Below are 21,917 nucleotides of genomic sequence, written 5' to 3'. Positions count from 1 at the left end.
GCATGGCATATGTCTTCTGTTAAACATCTCCCAGACCTCGGCAGCAGTGGGATCGAGTGGCTACCTGAGCCAGGCTGCAGAGCAGCTCTCCGCTTGGGCTGCCGTCCCTCCCGCTGCCAGCTTCTGCCGTTGCGCACACGCTGCATGCAGCCGACGTCTACACAGTCTCTACCCATTTGTAGTACTGGAGTCCTGTCAAGACACGCTGCTTTGCTTCGGGATAAGCCAAGAAGAGGTGAAAAGAAGAACATCAAGAGACTTGAACTAACTGGCGTGCAAGCTTGGTATCAGAATAAACTTGGCGGTAATTCTGAAGAAGGACAGTGCTTGCTGAGGTTACAGTCAGCACCAGCAAACAAGGGACACGTGCAGCACCAAACACCTGCAGAGGTTACCAGGCACAAGGAACAGTTTTCTGAAGTTCCCCTTGTATACAGACAGAAACGGGCAACAGGCATCTCACTCGTGCCTGACCTCCTGCAGCGTTCCTGCAACACAGCAAGGCAACAACTTGCCTGTCCTTACAGCTCACCGTGCAGTAGGGTCAGCAGTCCAGGAGTAACAAGTAATTCCAGATCATCAGAAAAGCGACCAGTAATACAAAGAAAGAGTTGTGGAGGCAGAACAGGTGATTAAAGAAGGGCCTGGTAGCTATGGCAGGAAAATGAAAGAGCTTGCAAGAACAAAGGAAATTAAGGGATTTTCAAAAGTTTAAGTGCAGTTGGGTGATTTTTCATACAACCTTCCTAATGCACCAAAGCGCCTAGGACTGCAGAAGGGTTTCATATTTCTTACTGGAATAACTAATATAGGTGGAAAGCAACATTTTCAAGCATGTAACTGCTCATCAAAGACTGGTCTTCGTTATGTTGAGAGCACACACAATTGCTAAGCAACAAGAATACATACTTTTTCCTTACAGTAGCACTACTATTTACCTGTTTCTAAGTCGTAGTTGCCACGATAAAACAAAATGCCAGGGAAGAGACAACTGTGAGAAGTCCTGCAGTAGGAGACAAAAAGAGGTTAGCTAACTTTGCACAGCGTTTTCTGTCAGTGGCAAATTGGGTAATTCTTCCATAAGGCACACTCCACAGAAGCACATTTAGATAAAAACGGTTAGGAAGTTCTCTCCCTGTTACTCAGGTCATTGTGCCATCCATACACATCAGCAAGGCATCCCAAAAGGACAATGCTAACCCGTCAACAAAGTAATTAGAAAAATCTTTCAAGGTATTGCAGTTTGCTGGTACTATTTTTTACTTTAAAAAAAAATAGAGAAAAACACGTTTTTAATCAAGTATGGTCTCCTTCTCAGAAGTGCTTTTAGTATTGTGTCTTTAAAAGCAAAAATCAATAATTTTAAGAATATTACGTGTGCCAATCACTAACAAATAGAAAACAGATTCTCCCTGCGTATTTTTAATTTTTGTTCAAGGGATTTGAAGGAATATGAGGTGCTCCTGAAGCAATACAGAGAGTCAATTCTTTTGTACTTGCTATTCCTGGAAGGACTTTGATGGTAATGGGGAGAGCACCGAATTCCAGCCCCTCATAAACCGAGCAAACACAGATGTATATATATATACAAATATATAGATCAGGCATCTGTGCAAACACGGGGAGGTAATGGTCACTCCGGAGAGATGGCCATCTCCAGAGCCCTCATTAGCAGCTGATGATGCACAGGAAGGGAAGGACTCAGAAAGCAGTATCGCTCTTCTAGACTCTAATTTGAACGCAGTTGATGTTAAAAACTATTTGGCCTGCGACATTATGGAATCTCACAGCACTGCTGCTACCTCACATTTGGATTTCTGCCCCACGTACTTGCTATTCCTGAAGATGGCAGAAGGTAGAAAATGGGCTGAGCGAGGATCTAAGATGGACCTCCAGGAGAGAAGCTGGAGGGGCCGATTAGCTCAATTAGCTCAGAGAGAGACGAAGGGGCGACCTGATCCTAAGTAGGGAGCACTTAAATCACCTTCCTCCTCCAACAGGTCAGCCAAATCATGTTTCCATTTTAAAAGAAAAGGGTTGATGACAGAGTAGGAGTAATCATGCAGGAAATTAGAAAATGGAATTACAATCGGGTCACAGAAATAAGGGAAGAGTTTAGGGGAATGGAGCAGCAGAGGAACATCTGCGCTTGTGAGAGGAGGGAAGAAGATTCGGACGAGAAGAGGAAAAGGAAAGCAAGGTAAGGGAGAAAAAAAGGTATAAAATAATTTTCTGTTGAACTAAACCAGTAAAGAGAGAGAGGCAGAGACAATGAGAAGGTAGATGAGAGTAAACAATACGGGAATAGCTACTGGTACTGGAAAATAACTCAGTTAAAAAGAGTGCAGGAGAGCAGGGAATAAATCTGCAGTGGAAAAGTCACAGGACCACCATGGATGAGATCTTCGGTTCGAGACCGGAGGCAGAGGATGCAATTGCTGGCATGAGCCAGCACTGGCGATAGGTAAAAGCAGTACAGGCAATGGGAGGCTGGCAAAGATGCAAGGGGGGAGGTAAACTGGAAGCAAACTGGGAATGTCCAGGAGGAAACAGAACAAGATCAAATGGATCAATGAACCAGAAGTCGCAGAAAGGTAAGTGGCCAAGAAAACAGGTGCCAAGGAATGGTGTTTCTGCGTGGAGTTAGAAGTCACTGCAGATGGAAACATAAGGACAGGGAACACCAGCACAAGGGTTCGCAAGAAAGATCAAGGCAGGCAACAACACTGTGAAAAGAAGAGCTAGCTGCAGCACTGCTAACCACATGGATAACACCCTGAGAACATAAAAAAGCTGTACAGCCAGTGTTGTATGTAAGGACGTGTGGTGGAGACCTTACGCCCTTCCAGTGATGGAGTTAGTTCCCTGGACTCTACAACAGAAGTGGAGGAAAAGGGAAAAGGAAGGTGAGGAGCATAAGCTGAAGAGACCGACACAAGTGGAAGTGCTAAAGCGTGTGCTTTGTGCCTTCTTTATTTCAATTCCATCACGACCGAGCGGCGTGCTGCGTCTACTCCACTGGCGAGTGCTACTGGGCACGTCAGAATCAGAAGCAGCAGTCGTTAATTCTTCCCATCCTAATCCTCGTGTCACCGTTAGCTCCCTTCAAAGCAGCAGCAAACCCAGTGATAGCCTCTACTTAAACACATAGCTGTGACTGACAGCTTTAAACCACCCTACCAAAACCTGATGCTTTAGAATAGGAGTTTAGCCTGAATATTAAGAATTTGTCATTCTAATTTAAGATGCATTCAATCCGCTCCAACATCCTACAACACGGAAAAGGAAAGCCTCAACACAGCCCAGCAGTCACACTTCCAAAGCTTGCAGTACAAACCTAGTCTAAGGACTAATAATAGCATAAATGTCACAACAGGAATATTATCTGGAAGCTGTGAAGAGCTGCTGATGCAGTGAACTCCTTCAACCCTCCCTTAATATCTTCTTTAATAGAGGCCCAATGCAGGGAACTGTCTTTTGGGCTCAGAAGCGGGAGGCCTTATGGTTTGGGGTTTTCATCTTCTTCTGTTTTAATCTTTTTACTTAGAAAAAACCTCATGCTCTCTCCTTGCCGTTGCTCAGTTGCAATGCCTGCTGTCTCACAAGCCAGAACTTCTAAAAGATGGCCTCTGAATAGCTCCGTGACAGAAAGCTTTAAATGACATGTTTGAGGATTTTTCTTGTATTTTCCTGAATGTTTCCAAAACTGAAAAGCTGAATGAGAGGCAGAAAAACATCACTAATTACTGGTTTGCAAGACGAGTTTCCCAGATTTAAGGGAAAAAAATAATAATTACAATTCACTGCAATTTATACTACCATTGGAAGATAACTTTTTTCTATATTCAATAGTTTAAAATTATACAGCCTGAATCTCCGTTCCCCCAGATTTAGAGGCCTCTGAATTTTCCTGAGGGGCAGACACCAGCAATTCTTGCACAGGGCTTTGACGTGACGTTTTGGAGCGCTATAAATGGCCACAGAAGACAGAACCACAGCACCTAGCAACACTTACGTTTGCAGCGTAAGAGCTGAGCCAACTGCAAAAGCAAGAAGCAACTGGAAAAGTCTGTCTGTATTTAGTTCAGGGAGCCTGGACGGACACCAGCACAAAGAAATTACGCACTTTTAAGAGTTTACCAAGGGTTGAACAGGACCCACTCTATCTAGAAGGCATCCTTTGGAGTTCTTCCCATTTAATTAGCATCCAGTTGCTTTAAAACAGATTATTCCTTATTTATTAGGCAGCTCATTCGTTAGTTTTTGGTTTAGCACCCAACAGTTGCAGTCTCTGCATACCACTTCCTAAGTTTTTAAGTCTTTAAAACATCCAGTACCTCTACCAAGTTGAAGACGATCCAGAATACTTTGTTTATTTGTGACTAATCACAAAACTCCATCCCTAAGAAAGACACCCTGAGAGTCTCTGGTGGCTTGGACGCCCAGCTGCTCACTGGCCCTCTGGGTCAAGCAGACCCCTGTACCATGTGTGTTTCTTGCACTTTTTAACATTTAAACAAAAAAAATACAGTTTCTTATGGTGCTACAATGCCATTTTTTCATGTAGGTCTTTACGTTGTTACCTCCTAGTAGCTACAAATAAGGAGATAAATTTGCGTGTTATAAACCCCTGGGGCATGATGTAAGATACAGTACTCATAGCAGTAATTTCCTTAGCAACTTTGTGCTTGATTTAGAATATTTCTTAGCAAATTTTAACTGCCGTCTACATTATCCCTAGTGAGTAATCACTTATGTCAGACCGATCTGTATTACTTAAGATTATTTTCTGATTTCAGAGCTACAGATTAATACTTTACAATATGCAAACTTATTCTTCAAAGGCAGAAACCTCGGTGGTGGCTCCGGAGAAAAAAGAAGCTAATGCAAGGAAGTCTTACAATTTCACACATCCTTTAGGGAAGAAGCGATCAGAAAAGGCTTTCTGCTTCTCCACAGACAGCATTAAGGAATCTCTGTACAGATACTTGCCCGGACAGGCTAGCGTGGCAAGAGTGCACCTTGCCGGGGTCGCTCCCGTTCAGCAGCCAGCTTTGGCTCTTCGATTGCTTTTGCACCGCATCCAGAGGCTCCTGCCACTGTTACTGGCCAGGACATGCAGTGAGTCGGTCAGGGAGCCTCCCTACTCAATACAGAGTGCAAACAATTATCTAGTTTTCATGCAACTAGAATGAAAACGACACAAGACAGTGACAAGCGTGAAAAATCGATATTGCTCTGCCAGAGCAATGTTCTTCCTGGTAACAGATAACCCCATCTAACCGATCCAAGTGTCCCCTTTGCCAGCTCGTTTGGGCACTCTGCCGTACGTTTCACGGAAAAATTACGGTTCATTTTGGTTGGCTACCTCTCCACTGACACAGGCAATGGAAATGGTCTAACAACAAACGCTTAGCCCAGGACAACCCCTTCCCCTCCTTTCAAAGAAAGGATTTAAGCCATTTCCATGAGTAATCATATTTTCCTGTTACTGGTCTCACCTGATGAACAGGACCCAACAACTGCACCGTTAATCTGAATCTGTTTAGTTCCAGTGCTTTACTCTCGCTCTCCCAGGTTCTTAGTTCTGCTGTAGTTAACCGAGAAAACATCATCCCAGTTCGCACGCAAGTGATCTTGGTTACTATATTGTGGTTCAGATCATCTACAGCTTGTCGCCTCTCTCCAACTAAACAGTAGAAGGTTTACAAATGCATTTATTTATAACTATTGTTCCCTTAAAAAATCACTACATTTACTGTTCAACTGCAAGGCTGGAAGCTCCAGCATTGCCAAGTGTCTTGAGTTTTGGTGCTCAGAAACCATACCAAATGTGCACCGTAATCAGAACTCACATCCTGCTTTATCCATTACAGTTCAATGAGAGGAATAAATTCACAGCCACAAACCTAGAGACCAGTGAATTGGCAGTGCCAACAGAACCAGTGGTGAAGAGGAGGCAGCACTGGCCCCTCCAAGCGTAAAGGCTCAGGTTTTCATTATCAGAAAGACAGTGTTAGCCAAATCAAACATAAAGCACTTTCCATTGTTAAAGGGCTCCAGCAACACACTTCTCTTGGAGCACACACTCTTTTTTTCCCCTAAAGCCACAAGCATGTAGTGTCCAGCACCCATCTAGGAGCCTCAGAGCAGCAGTTGAGGGTGAGATCCTGCAGAAGGTGACCAATTCATTCAGATGAAGCTCTCAATATTGTAAGCAACTCTGCTCAGAGGAGCTGATACAAATACTAAGTCCAGGAAGATACCAGGAGCTCAGGACCTACCTACTCAAAATGCACAGAGGTCTAAAGGCATCTGGCACCCACCAGTGCCAGGCAGCTGAAGGAGCTGGTCTCCAGTTAGGCTGCAGATGTTCCAAAGAACTCAAAACGAGAGCAGGCACAATCCCAGGAGACGTTTCCCACTCCCAGCCCAAGCCACCAGCTGCAAGCCCAGGTGATGCCAGCCAAGGCTGCCCGGCAGCAGCCCCCTCCTCCAGCAGACCCCGAGCTGGAGCACGCAGCACAGCCACAGCCACGGGGCGAAGGGCTGGCTCCACTGCCGTGCCCAGCATTGCCGTCCGGCAATAACCACGGCCACGTGGGATAACCCAACCCAGGGATGAAGGACTGAGCACTGACAGAACGAACAGGTTCATCATGTCCTGACAACCAGAGCCCTCACGTCTCAAGGGAGTCTCGACAATCAGAGGAACTGCTCACAGCAGATCAGAGATAATCGAGTGCTGTTAAAAAACTGAGCTAGTAGCTTGGTTACGAGTAGTTAGAAATGTGCTTTAGAAGTGGACTTTGCTGAGTTTTGGCTGGGGAAGAGCGCGTGGCGCATGGAATCCTACTGCAGGCAGCCGAGCTTCCCAGAGGTACAAGAAGCAGAAGCTGGTGGCCCCATAACCACGGCCCTGCCTGCCGCCGGCCAGCGCGCCCAAAAAGCTGAGAGCGACAGCAAGAGACGGAGCCACAATGTGCACAGCTCCCCTGTCCTGCGGGTGTCCTACGCACACCTTTGCACCAACCTCTTGGCTCGCGGGGCAGCACAAAGCAGCCCACCACCCACCCCATTTTAATACCCATTTAACGCCGTGGATCCGCTGAGAAGGAGAAGGCAGCTCTCCAGGTAACAACGCAAGCCGGTTTTGATCTGACTAATGATAACTTCATCTGAAAGGAGAGAAGTTTAGAGATAAAAGAAAGTTGTGTCAAATTCTTGTCTGATTCAGCTTTTATATCAACGGTATTTCCATAATCTCCATTTATTTTATATTCTTGGGAGGATGAAGTTTGAACATAATATTTCAGAAGCTTCATTGTCTTTTTCTAATTAACACTGACTCATTTCTTTCCATTCTAGATACATTTCAAGCTGTCTTACTTCATTCTGGAGAGAGGTGTATAATTATAATTGAATCATTAAAAGCCTTTTCTGTGTGCCGACAGCTACCTCTGTTTTGAACGACTAGTACCTCCAGGCAAACCTTGCAGTACCAAACTTCTGGATCATCTTCAATAAAATTCATGTCCTCAAGTTGCAATTCATACCAAAAAAAAAAAGGGTTGCTATCATTTTGAGCATATAAGCATAAAACCCAACAAATCAAATAAATGCAAACTATGAAAAATATTATATTTTAATAATTTGCAAAAAGACATTTTGTACAAAATTAAAAAATGAGAAATAATGAATTTTAAAAATTGAAACCTATGATTAATCTAACATTATGTTTCTTCTGAAAATTCCCCTGTACCAACTATACCACATATAAATCATAGTTATCCTATCTAGAACTTCTGGAAAACATGAATATCAAAAAATATTCCAACTGGGACAAAGATCCAAGAACTTCAAAAAAACAGCTCCAGACGATGTCTAAAAATAGGCAGTCAAAACGCTTATCTGTATATTCTTAGCTGAGAAATAGCTGCAGTGATAACTCAGAGATAACGCCTTATCTCCGCAGCACTGGGCTTGCGGCCGTACCCAACTGCTGTCTGTACAACGAGCTAGCGGCGAGCCCCGTGTATTCGGGTTGCCCACCAGTTTTCCCATTGTGGAGGATTCCTGTGACTCAGTCTCACGGGAAGGTCTGCAGGATTTGCAGCAGAACGTCAGAGGGACCGGGGGCCACACCACCTGCCTGCAGGCACCGCGGTCTGTGCCATGAGCGCACGGCTGGCACCTCTCCTCTGCCCTCCGCACATGGCCCATACTCACGCCCTGGAGTGCTGAACACAGCTCAGCTCCTGCTGAAAACCTGAAACGAGAAACAACGCAGAAATACGGCTCCTCGCCTAGCTCCTGTCAGCTGGAAGCCGCTCGTCTCCCAGGCCGGACCTAGGGTCCAAGGGCAGCCTACAAGCTCAGAGGTGCTGCGCTGGCCAGAAAGGGAGAGCGGCCGCGTGCTCACAGCCAGCGAGGCAATCCCGACAAAGAGGAAACAAGAGGAAACAGCACAAATCCCTCCCGGTTTAACGCTGTCCCTGCACACCGTACTTCCAGAGCTGGCAGAGGGAGGCAGCTGGCTTCAGGGCTCGACAGAGGGACGCCAGCCGAGGAGCTCTCCTCTGTACTCTGCTGCCTACCCGAGGCTTCGGCCTCGCAGCTGGGAGGCAGCACAGCTACCGACCCGCTTGCAGCACACCGGGCAGAAGACACTTGAAATCCAGTTACAAACCACGAGGTGCTTGCATTTCCAAGTCACAGCTGGGAAGACCAAGGGCTGATGGTGACAGCGCACCGCGCTTCGGTTTCGTGTCTCCGGTCCTCTGCTCAGCTGCTGGTCAGGATCAGCACCCTGCCCCAGCCGGGTCGATGAGGACAGGATATTCCCTGGGGGAAACACCTCGCTGAGGGTAACCAGCGACATGGAGAGAAGACACTGCTCCGCACTGCCTCAATCTGATTTCCTCCTCCTCGTCTCCGCGAGGTGTTAAAGGGAAGCTGGGGCAGGGGGAGCAACAATGACAATAAATTCAAGGAATTTTCTTCTTCTCATACTAGACAGATACCCCCCTGCCTCCCACCTTGCCGAACCCAAACAGGTTTAAACCTCAGTGAGCTTCTTTATGGGATATTTATGAACTACCTCTAGACACCATAGGAAGTATATCGACACAGAACGCTTTCAGCTTTTCAGAGACGATCTTGAGGGGCTCCCAGCACCCCAAGCTCCTACGAAACCCGGTGTTCAGCACCAGGAACGAGCAGTTCTTAAATGCAGTAGGTAACATTTCAAAGGAAGCTCCACTGAAGAACAAACAAAATCACTGAGCAGGTAAAATCTTTTAGGACCGTTCCCAGTGTTTCATCTCGTACATCCCAGTCTCTTACATCTTTCTTGTTGTTAAGAGACCTAGAACAAATCCCAGTAATTCCGTTATTCAAACCTACATCACCATACACATCGTCCAGAAACACCACAATGTAATTAAAAACTACCTTCCCTGTAGAATATACAATATGTTATGAGGAATACAGCTGACCTCCTTTCCTCCTTTTTCAGGATTCACGCGTGCTCTGGAAGCATAGCACAGACTTTTGAAATACAGGCAGCATGTTCAATCAGAAGAACCGATCCTGTTTCATTACAAGAGAACAGGATGGGATTTATATAAGTAATAAACACCTTGGAGCAGATGACATTCAGAGGTCCCTTCCAACCTCAACCAGTCTGTCATTTAAATATTTTTAAGTACAGGCGTGTTTTTGTTTATTTTCCCCTCTAGGTTTTCATTTCTCACAAAGCCAGCTCATCTATTTTTTCTCCTGTTCTAGGGTTGCAGCATATGTCGTCAGCTCTTATCCAGCTGTATTTGAAATGATCTATGAAACGAAACTGCAGCCTGTTTCACGGGGTGAGCAAACCTCCATTCCCTTTCACATCCTAACTTTCCGTGCCTACCCCTTGGCTCAGCACCGCCAGCACGGCAGCCTCACAGCGGCCGAGCCCAGCCCGAGCTGAGGTCAGCGTCTGCTGAAGGCGCGGCCTCGGACTCAGTTGCCCAAAATCACACCGAATTTTGTTGTTTTGGTTTTAATGCTGCATCTAATGTGCTGCCCGCTATCACCACCTGGAGAACAACCTGCAGCACTGCAGGCACCGGCCTGGACGCTGCACATGATGTAGCGCTGCACCGTGCTGCTCGCTGCAGCCATGCACCGAGCCCGTGCCCTTCGCACGTCCCCGCTTCCTACCTGCTTCGGCAAGCTGCAGATGGACACGGAAAATAGGATCAAGCCTATTTTGCTTCCAGATTTTGACCACCACCAGTTTGCACTGGCAAATGACCAGCGCTAATGCAACAAGCTTACAAACACACAGAACACTGTAGTTTACTGGTTAATCGTGAGTGCTGTAAAAAATTCCTTAAAAGCAAAGATTAATGATTTATTTTCTTCTTCTTCTTCTATTTATTTTTTTTTTAAGTGAAAAGAACACAACCTGAAGAGCAACCAATTCTGTTAGGCTGCAACTTCCTTCAAACCTCAAAAGTTCTTATTTACTTCTCAGAGAAGAGCGAGGCGTGGTTTGTGTTGGACAATTAGCACAGATGTTCCAATACAACATTTAACACCATCATCTAAATGTTTAACAGAATTTCTATGCCCTGAAAAATTGCACTCATTTGTTTATTTAATATTAAGCATATCAACTCTTTACAGAATTCTCAAAACTGCCTTATTTCCTTCTGGCTTGGAACAGCCATATTCCCTGCGTATTATTATATTATATTATTATAAACAGCTTATTTCCTTATGACCATGAAACAGCTTTGTTTCACCACAGAAACTTGATGCACGATGGTCAGTGCATCTCCATGGCCCAAACAAACACATGGAAATGGTGTAAAGGAGAAGTGCTCTCTGCCAAACCCAACCCAGGAGCTGGTAAGGATCAAAGAACAGGGGAAGAGAATTATTTTGAATGCTCCAGGTGTAGCTACAAATGCATCGTTCACACCTTTGTTCTTCCCTCTTGCCTGGATTTATCATCACAAAGCTTTAGTTATGAAACATGGAAAAGGATTGCTGCAAATATTTTGACAACTGTTATGAAAATATGGACAATATTTGTACGAAAGCTGCTTATAAGGCTTCTACTTTCAGACTGCCACGTGAAGGTCTATATCCTGTATCCCTCTTCCCCTGTACAAATTACAGAAGCTATTTAGTATGGGTACTGCCTTGCCATTTTCACACAAAATGTTATTCCACCACAGCCAGCTTAACGGTACTGCTTTGGAGTCAGCCTGCCCATTTTTCTCTTTATTGGTTACAGCAGCACTGGTCTCCAGAAAATACAATTCTAACATTAAAGAGAGCGAGGGAAAGAGAGAGAGAACCCTCAGGAGCTGCTTTATTTTTAGGTCCCCATGTATCTTCAGTTAAAATGTTATGTAAGTCATGGCTCAGCCTCCCATAGTTCTTACCTTTGTATTACCACCGGAAGGTGAATTTTGGGTGATTCCTGAAAAAATGTGGCAGAAAAACACTTATGAAAGGAATGAGCTATGCCTTATTTCCCTCTGCCCCTCCCAAATAACACGTTCTGCATTTGAACTCTGTTATGCCTTTCTTCAAATCACAGTCCCTGCCACCCCAGGAACAGCTGGATTTCCACAATCACATTCTCAGCACGTCCTCGAACATAGCACTGGTGCTGCAGATGAATGTTGTACTACTACAGTGATGGCAGAACCAAATTTCACCTGACCAACAGTGACCAGTATTTTTAAAAGGAAACAAAGTCTTGAAGCCACTGCAGTATAATCTGGCTATATTCTCCAACGAGATGCAAGATTTTGCAGAGCTTGGTAACGTACAGCTCTGTGCAAGATGCACGGCTATTCCAAAATCCCCACCTGAGCTCTACTACGTGTACCAGAATTAATCCTACTTGCTTTGTTGGCATCCTGCAGTGGTCAACAGGCAGCACAATCATTTAGATTGTGATCTTACTCTACCAAGTGCTGCTGGAAATCAGCTGAGATCTTTTAGGTACGTAGGGATTGAGGCTGGGAGGGGTTGATTTAGTTTCTGTTGTTGTTGTTATTTGGGTTTTTTTTTTTTTTCCCCTTCCTAGCCATTGATCTATTTTCACATCTTTGGACGTCAACAGAACTCCTTTAATTATTACCTCCAGAGTCATCTCAGCCTATCCATTGCCCTCCAAGAAGTTAACATACCCCGTGTAGCAGAGGGTTTTGTACCAATAAGAAATGGAAAAACTGGTAGAAACTGGCTCAGCAGAACACACACCCCAAATACACGCAGCAAGCATTTTCCCAAGGATTTGATGGATTTAACAGGAGCGAAGTGACCCCAGCAAAGGCAGAGGTTTTGCACCCCTTTAGAGCATTCACCGTTCAGAGCAATCCTTTGGCGATAGGGTTTTGATTTATCCCTGCGTCTCCACAAACCACCTTATTGCTTTTCTGGCTAAGATGATAAATTTCTACAAAGACAACAATGGCTTGCACAAACAGGAAACAAAACCCCAAACCAAAGGGATTTCTTTGTTCAGCTCGTAATGCCCATGCAAAGCCTCACTTCCACCAAACCTGCCTAGGTGACAGAGACAACGTCTCCTATAGATGTTTTGTGTGCACTCCTGAAGAAATACCAAATATAACAGTGTAACGAGGAATTTGTGTTTCAGAAAGGAAAGTCAGCTGATACCACGAGGAAGCTCTTTTATAAACTTACAGTCATTAAAAAAAAAATGAAAAGAGAAATTTGCGCACAGTCGACAAATGAAATAATGACATTATTTCAAAGACTCATGTTTCATGTCATAATAATGAGGTGTTTTGCAACCGTCTACGGGATTTTGTATGCACAGAAATAGCTCGCAGAAAGCTCAGGTAAACCTACACACTTCTGAACGAGTCTTCTAGAGAGTGTCTCCACGCTACAACTCTGTGAGTCCTCAGGAAAAAAAACCATACTAAGTGAATGTCATTTTAAATCACGATAAATCTTATGCACCCTATATGCCTTATAGAAAACCCAAGTCTGGCCCTTATATTATTTATGCATTTTACTTGTGTGAACCCCAAGTGTCCTCAACCAATGCCACTTACATTTAAATGTCAGTGGAGAGTTTCCTATCGCATGCCCAAAAAAATCATTTCTATAACAGCATCAACAAACTTACTTTGTACGAGCCATAGGAAGGCTGCACCTCAGGGAACATACGCAGAGGCCAGGAAATGCCTGGGTCCCGAAGCTCAATCCAAGGAATAAATTCAGGGAACCCTTTCCATAGCGCAGAGACAGGGGTTACAGGCCTAAAGCAGCGCGACCTGAATACTCAGCGGCGGAGCAGTGGTGTTAGATCAGCTACCTCTTCTGTTCACGCCGCTCGTAAGATGTCTGTCTCATCCCTCTCCTCAGCTGTGTCTTTTCCATGCGGGACAGCTCCAGCCTCCCGCGCATTCCTAGCGCACTAGTAATAATGGTAGTTAATTAAACGTAGTAAATAATGGGCTCTTGCCACGGCGTCCTGATGCTGCCTGTTTTAACCTCCGTTCTTTTCCTTTAGATCCTTAACTTTTGATCTGCTTTTTTCACCATTAACGAGCACTGACCTTGCAATTCCATCGGACTTCTCTCCTGTACCGAGGATTTTGCTGCTGAGCAGTAATATTGCTTTGCAGCTACGATCCTTTCGTGCTCACATACATCACTTTGTATTTATCTACACTGAAATTTTCCTATCATTTTATTGCCCACTCACTGTCTCTTAATGCTCATATCATTCCAAGGCTGTTCCAACAGAATGGCACAAACTGGGCTTGTATAAATACAAGCTGCCTCTGGAGTGTATTTCGTGCAGGACTGTACCATGGCATAGAAGCCAAAATAGCTTAGGGACCAGATCCATCTTGTACCACTCCTACACTGACACGTCTCGAGCACGGCTGCGCTCCCTCAGGGCACGCTCAGGCCCCACGTAACCTGAAATCCTGTAGGTAAGCAGCTGCCCAGCATGGGGTACAGAACTGGGTCAACCTATTCGAGACCCTTGATGACCAGAACTTAAACAGAAAATGGGGCAGTTTAGACCCACTTTCTGCCAACTGTACGAGCAGTCAGTCTAGCTGGTGCCCGGGTCAGAAAGGCGATGGAGACACAAGGACACCTGTGTGCTAAGGTGTGTTGGAACAGCACTCTGCTTGCAAAGAGTCACGCTAACCAGCAACACCGACTTTCTATATGGCTACAAACAGATATGCAAGATTCAAGCAAAATTAAGAAGTCAGAAGCTAATTGCTTACTTATGAATAATGACAAAGAAATAACACTAACCCGAGTATCAGCTGTAAGTGCCTTCTCTCTGACTGGCATACTGTTCCAGAAAAAACACACCTCGTACAATACACACTGATTCTCCTGTAATGGGAGAGAGGCGCGGCAATGCCCCCTTGTGTCCCGATGAAGCTAATCATAAATTCATTGCAAGTCCTTGCATTTTCTTAAGTCATGCATGAAGGTTTATTCAAAGACCAAAATTAATTCATTCTCAAAACCACACCTTATGAATAGGCTCTACATCATCTTGTAGACAAGATTACAAATTGCTTAACGTGCATGAGAGGGAAACACTTAAAATGCTCAAAAAAGGCGAACCAAACCTTTTACTGTCAAAACACATGATCCATCTGAAATTAGATAACTCGTTTTTTAACTTTATTCACAGCAGTTAAATGCAAATATTGAGCAAAAACACCTGTTAATTCCTCTTTGATTTCCTTATGTCAAGTGCATTGTTTAAAATCCCATTTTCAATAGGAAAACTGTTTTTCCTAAAGTACCGTAACAAAGGAATTTTGGAGGTCCTCCAAAAAGAGTGCTGAGCTTAACAGAAGCTAAAACCAGATTCAGATTTTGAAATAACGAAGTGAATACACCTTGCAGCCAGAAAATGAAATGGAGAACGGATTATTTAAAAACTAGAACCCAAAGCACACTTTAAGTTAAAAGGACGGTGTTTACCATTGCATAGCAATGCCATTTCAAAAATCATATGGTAAGCTGGACATCTGACTTTATTTTGTCATTAAATTCTATCATTGCAATGCCAAATCATGAACACTTACTTGTCTAACTCTCCTCTCTCCAGATGAATTTCCTTGCTTTGGCACTTAGCATTCAGTTTCTGTTTTGGAACTCACCTCTTCGCAACCCCCTTTTATCAGCTCTCCTATAGTTTCTTCAGGACTTTTCTTTAGCTTAACACCAGATTCAAATGCTTTTCCAAGCCTTCCTTCTAACATTTTCACAGAAAACAGCCAGAGAGCTAAAGCCTCTTTCCTCGAACTGTTTTAAAAGAGTTTATCGCCATCCTGAGCAATCCACATTTTCTGCGGGTGGAAAGCTAATAACACAAATCCTTTCACCAAGATCAGAATTTACAACACAAAAGTTTCAAAAAAATGCATAAAAAAGTGAACAGAAGAGGTCCATAACAAAAGAAGAGTTTCAAAAAGGGCTGGCAATTACTCTGCAAACAGAAGTCCACGATACACCAACTGATACACGTCAACAATACTGATTAATATACACATTATTTAGTGCCTTTAAGAAAAAAAAAATTAAAAAAATAAAATAGGAAACAACAGCAAACCGTAAATAAACAACCACATGAGGTTCATAAGGAAAATAACCTACCAGTCTTGGTAAGTGGTGATCGCAATACTTGGAGGTGTCAACAAAGGCAGAGTTGTTGGTCTACAGACAATGTCTCTGTCGGGTGTCCTTGCTTTTTCCGTTTGTCTTTGGGATAGCGGTGGTAACTGCAAATTGCCAGAACAACACCTTCTTCCTCTCCAGAGGTCTATGCCCAGAGCATGGCTGGAAGTACTGTAGGACTTACTCAGCCCACACTCCAGGTAATCCAGAGCATTCTGCAAAGAGAAAAGCCAACGAAATTCTTCAAACAATCAGTTTCTTCCACGCGAATAAACCACACTCAATTACACTGTTCTACAGTCACAGCTACTCACAAAAGATAACTGTTTTATGAAATCCTGGCAGAGTCTGACTGCGTTGCATTGTTATTTTATCAAGTTATGAATTAACTTGAAAACTCATTCATAACTTGTCTAGGCTAAATTCTAATCTAAACAAACACTTCAATAATCCAAGTCACTTTGGTAATATATTAAACTTTTGATATTTTGCACTTTTTCAGAGAAAAGTCCACTCAACATCCATCTCACGTATCATTCCACTCCACAGCACAAACACATTGGTTTGCCACTTTTTTCTTCTGATGATTCACCAGGCACAGAGAAGTGTACATCTTGAATCAGGTACATCTTGAATCATTGACGACTCGGTGAGAAGAACTTCCTGCTGGGCTACCCTACCCCCTGTGCTTGTCATTTCTAATAGAAATAGGTTTTTTGTTTGTTTGTTTGCTTGTTTTGTTTTTTTTTTTTTTTTTTTCTCTCAGAGCTTCTATTTATTTCTATCTCAAAGCGCCAACATGATCACAGAGCTGGCCATCATTCTTCCCAAATCCAAGCCGGAGGTTTTCCCAGAGCAGAACAGCACTGTAAGAAGGCTATCACTTTTGGTATTACAGAATTTAGCTGGTCCAATGCAAATGAGAATAGTTCTGTGTTGTGAGCAGTTTAAACTGAAGGGTTATTGTAATAGGCACGTATATATATGACCACCTCTCTACATTTTTACACTTCTTCTACCTGCTTCCGAATTTTGATCTCTTCCCTGCTCTCTCCACCCTTCTCAGACCTCCCTCAGCCCACCTTCCAGCCTCCCCAAATCCCTAGGTTCACTTTCTGGTCCAGCTATTACCACTGCATCCTTTCCTCCACCTCTCTAGCCAGCACTGAGCGTGGAAGGATCTGCCTCACCGCTGGGGAAACATGTTGAGCATTGAGTGACAACAGGTAACTGGTAACTTTGAAAAATAAACGAGTGGTGTAAGTTTCCATAATCACTTCCTAGGTCCTTCAGGAACAACTACAAAGTAGCACGAGGCCACCACTGCCTCATAGCTTCTAATGGAAAGTATGTTCTCCATAGACACGAGACTACGGTACTGCCTGCTCTCTTACTGCAGCAAGGACTCTCAACACAGGAGTGAGACAAGAATGACATGAGAATGGCACATCACCACTTTGCTCAACTTTCCCTACTTTTTTGCCCATCCCACAACCATGCAAAGCATCCAGACAGGAAACAACACGGCCCACGGTTACCGCACTCCTTCACTGTAGTCTGAAGTGCTACAGGGCACGCTGGTGCAGGGCCCTGAAGTTACTAAAACATCAAAATCATAATGACCTAGATGGAAGTTTAAATATTTGGCATGCTGTGCTTTCAAAAACATCCTAGAGAGCTTCAGTGATACAAACCCTACTCTTCCACAGCCTAAAATCTGGTCAAAAGTATTCCTAAGAAGCCCAGAAAGAAAAGCCTGGCTTCTACAGGGGGATCTGACTTGACATGCCTTTATGAATAATTTTTGTAAGACTATTCTTTTTGTTATTATTTAAGAAACGTACAGCAGAGTGTTCTAACTTCCCATTAGATGTCAGATGCCTGTTTTCATTATCAGCAAGGACTGAGATGGCTACAGCAACCCCAGCATCACATGCAGGCAAACTGACCGTGAAGCAGTGCAACGTATGGTCTAAGAGTGTAAAAGAATCACTTATCTACTGGAGGAGTGCTATAGGATACACTTAAGTTCTACTCCTCCACTGTATTTTCCTATACATTCCTGTGGTTTTCCAGTTTTGGAGAGTCCCAGCTGTGACAAGCAAGACAATTAACGCTGCAGTTATCATGCCGTCATTACAAGCTGATGCATTTCTCCAGAGAACGGGAACTGGCATTTAATTAATAGGGGATTACGATGATGATTAGCAAGTGTAGTAATGGAATAACACATGCATCACATTAGGTGTTCAGCAACTACAGTAGCAAGAGATGTCGAAATGCTTGCAAGTATAAAACTACACATGCACAAAGATGGGATCCAGAACAGAGCTTCCACAAGATATGGAAGTGAATGTTCAGTCCTCCCAGATGTCATTATTGCACAGAGCAAAGAATAATGAAGTACGAGCTCTGCATAAAACTCTTCAGAACTCATGGTGTGGGTGTTTGTTTTTTCTTCTTTGTTTTTAAGTGTGTGGCCCTTATTTTATGCTTAGTGTATGAGCTGCAAGCAACTGTAAGAAAATCAATGAGTGACCGAAGCAAAGTCAGCTGATAGTTACAAAGTAAGAAAAGAACAAACTTTTGACCTTACTTCCATAAAGTATTGGGATAAATAAAACACACCTTTTGAAGAAACATACCTCATCTGCAGTCACTGTCATGACACTTCTGCTTTTCTTCATTATTGAGATTAAAGTGCACCCTGCTATATGAACTTCTTGTTCAATCCGATTTCTTCAGATGAGCAACCTGAAAGAAAAAACAGCTGCAGCTGTAATTTTGAATAACAAACCATTTTTTGATGACAAACTATGCAGCTAACTGCTGATATCACAGCTGATTCATAACTTACTGCCCATTTTCATGTAACACTTGGCAGCGGATGTTATGCAAGCGTAGCTCTCCATTAGTGAAAGAGTAATTTAACATCTACTCAAATCTTGTTAAAAGTAATCGGTATTCACAAGGCTCTATAATCTAGGCAAGCCCTGAAACATATCTAGTGATACAGGATCAAAGCTAACAGGTTCCACTTGCAGCAGATTTTTCCTTAATTGAGCTCTTTTCAAGAGTACAAGAAGTCCTAGAGAAAGGCTTGAGCTGGCTCTGACAGAAGCCAGTCCGAAAAACCATAATTAAGAATTGCATTTGCATTTGGTTCTAAGAATTAATTGTAAATCTTGGCATTATTTACTATCAGGCTGGCACGCACACAACGAGCACTTGAGCCACGAAACCGCGTCCTTCTGGCAAGGGTGGCACCGCAGCCACGCTGAACCGATGAGCACTGAGGCAGCAGGGGCGACCAGCAGAGGGGAATGACCCCCTTGCAGTGTTCCCGAGCCCCTTTGCAGGGTTCCCGAGCCCCCTGCTCTTTTTCTTTGCGGATTTACTGCTCATACAAATCCAGCCATATGCACCCAGCCGGAGAGGGGCGGACGTGGCACCGCAGCTCGGCTCCCGGTGCTCTCCCCTGGCACACAGCGTGGCAGAAAGCAGCAGCCCGTACCCCTGCCCTTAGTGCACAGCCCCACGGCAGGGCAGGCACTGAGCACCACCTCGCACAGCGCTGCTGGGTGGGCAAACCCGCCCTCGGGTCCCCACCTGCGGCGGCAGCTCGGGGAGAAGGCTCAGGCAGGGCAGCGTGCCTCGGCTTACGGCCCCCACGCATCCGTGCTGCAGGGGGCTCGCGTTTAGTTTAACGCCACTGCGTCCAGGTGAAACGCTGTTCAGCTCGCACCACTACCTATTTAAATTTTAAAAGGGGACAGCAAATGCACGCTAAGTCTCAGGCGCAGCATGGGAGTGAAAGAGCGGTGCCTCTGCTCGCAGGCCTACGGCAGCGTCAGCCTCCAGCAGCCAGCCGCTCGTCTGCTGCTCCCTGCGGGAGGAAAGCAGGGAATGAACCTGCTTCCCTCTGCACCAGACCACGCTGCGGGAGGAAAAAACGAAAAAGAGAGAGAGAAAAAATATCAAAATAAACTCAGACCAAACCCTGCCACAGAACCAGCGCAGTGGCTGAGGCTGACTGCAGCTCCGGCGGTGACACAGGCGCCTCCAGCTGCCCTCCTCTCCTCGGGGCTCACACATGCAACACGCACGTCCCCGCTCATCGCCAGCCAAAGCGCTGGGCGCGCTCAGATCCCTGCCAGACGCGCTCAGCCATTTCTGCACAAGCGCCAGCACGCGGGGCTGGGCGCCTCGTCCTGCGGCCCTGCACGGAGGAGCACTGGGAAGGAGCAGGGGGATTCGTCTGCCTGAGTGCCTCACTGGCTTCCCTCCGAAAAAAAGGAAGAGCAGAGGGCAGAGAACAGCCTCCAGGCGGGGAACCAGGGCACAAAATCTGGCCAGGCTACTTCCCGGCAGTGCCGCTTCTCCTTGCAAACCTTACCTGGCTTGTAAGGCCTGATGTAATTAATTAGATGAGCAGCCCAGCAGTAAGAAAAGTTCACACTGTATTGACAGCACAGAAGTCACACTACGTTATCAGTAAAAAACGTTAGAATAAACTTAACAATCTGAATCCATCTTCAACACCTGGGAGAAGCCATGCAGCCGTGTTACAAAAAAGGAATCCAAAAAAGACAGCGGACAGCAAACGAGATGAGACACCAGTAACGACGCCCAAGACAGCGGCATGAATTCACGGAGCAGGAAGAGTAACTCCAGCGTGATGACTACTTGCTGCCAAAAATAATATGCAATGCTCTACAACACAGAGGCAAAATTCACGAGCAGGAACAAAAGGAGGAAGCGGTCTCCTGAGTGGCACAACAAGCAGCTCACAGCTCCCTGGCACAGCTGGATCCCCAGCGCCTTAACGCGGGACACGCACCACAGCTCCCTCCTGGACAGGACTACCTGTTTTCACACAGGCGCTGGAATTCGGCACGCTTCGGAGGTTCAGAGCTCCTCAAAACGTGGCTGCTGTCAGCGAAGAGGCTCAAAGCTGTGTCGCTGGGGCACAGGGAGAGAGACGCTCGCAGGGCCCCGTGCCTCGGGCTGGCGGTCAGCCTCGGGAGGAAATTGTTAAGATCTGATGGATTAAGTAATTCAGAGAGACTAAAACGACCAACTCTACACAGCTCATATAGGAGTGGCAACCTAAATAGTTCGTACAGAGTCTCTGAGAGCGATGAACGACCTTCCACATCCTGAACGCGGGCACGGGGCGCACTGGTGAGAAGACACGGTAAGAAATGCCACGAGGATTACTGACCGCAGGGAGCACGACTGGGAGAAGTAACAGAGCGTAAATAAAAGAAATAATTGCAAGAAACAAGTACTGAGGAAAACATCTTTGGAAAGAAATCTGAAAGAATGCGAGTTTAAGGGTGTCTCTGAAATTGTGCTGAACTCCGGGATCAGAACAGACCCTGGATACGAGGTGGGGAGCAAGGGACCAGGTTTACCAGCAGCTGGTTCTGTGGAAGCCAAAGCCCTCGCACAGCACAACTGCCCCTCCTTCATAAATGCTTATCAGTTTGCCAAAGTAAGTTTAAGCAGAACATGAACAATTATAAAAAACCTCATATATTGTTTTCAATACGGACTGCATTTCTGATACCAAGAAAAATCCTAAGACTTCCACTAGCCATGACCAAACTACCAGTAAAATCCGAGTCGTTCTTTCCTTGTGCCTTTACACAAAAGATCTGATACCTGGGACAAGCATCTAAGAAAAATAAAAATTCAAAAATACAAAAATTCCCCACCCCAAAGAGGCTTTACCAGAAGTGTGTTTTTTTTTCCAGGCACGTATTCTAATTCATGTAAAATGAATTACAGGCAAAGAATTCCTCTCTTCTACCCAAACTCTCCAAAAAGACATGATCCCAGTGGGCTAGCTACGTGTGGGTAACAGGGAATGACTTTGCATGTGGTATCAGACGACAAAGAAAGCATTCTTTCAGTGCCACGGCTGGGTCTAATCCATTTTGCTGGCCTGTGTCTTAGGAAGGTATGAGATTTCTGGTTACACCGAGCTGACCCGGGTCCTCACTTGGCCATTTTCGTGCTCCTTGACCACGTTGTTCAGACGTGACAGTAACTGCCGCTGTGATTTCAGGGTGATGAAGCCTGATACTGGGGGTGTGAATTAACAGCAGGGTTCAAAACTGGCAACTGACAGCGGTGCGGATAAAACTACGTGGATGCATGTGATAAAGCCTACTTTTCCTACACACTTTTTTAAAAATAGCCAT

General features: G+C 45.0%; 1 protein-coding gene across 2 annotated transcripts in view; it reads right to left on the bottom strand.

The window, feature by feature from the left end:
- Window positions 1-21,917, bottom strand: part of PDE4B (phosphodiesterase 4B) — a 192,026-nt gene that overhangs the window by 145,252 nt on the left and 24,857 nt on the right. For both annotated transcript variants that reach the window (XM_067001866.1, XM_067001867.1), the window contains 2 exons: window positions 18,354-18,462; window positions 15,688-15,923 (listed from right to left, as the gene is read on the bottom strand). In XM_067001866.1, the coding sequence (XP_066857967.1) occupies window positions 15,688-15,923; window positions 18,354-18,395 (278 nt within the window). In that variant the 5' untranslated portion in view covers window positions 18,396-18,462. The remainder of the gene's footprint in view (window positions 1-15,687; window positions 15,924-18,353; window positions 18,463-21,917) is intronic.

Source organism: Anser cygnoides, chromosome 8, assembly GCF_040182565.1.
Source record: "Anser cygnoides isolate HZ-2024a breed goose chromosome 8, Taihu_goose_T2T_genome, whole genome shotgun sequence".
Classification (NCBI taxonomy): domain Eukaryota; kingdom Metazoa; phylum Chordata; class Aves; order Anseriformes; family Anatidae; genus Anser; species Anser cygnoides.
Note: the sequence above shows the minus strand (reverse complement) of the source record. Positions and strands in the feature narration are given on the sequence as shown.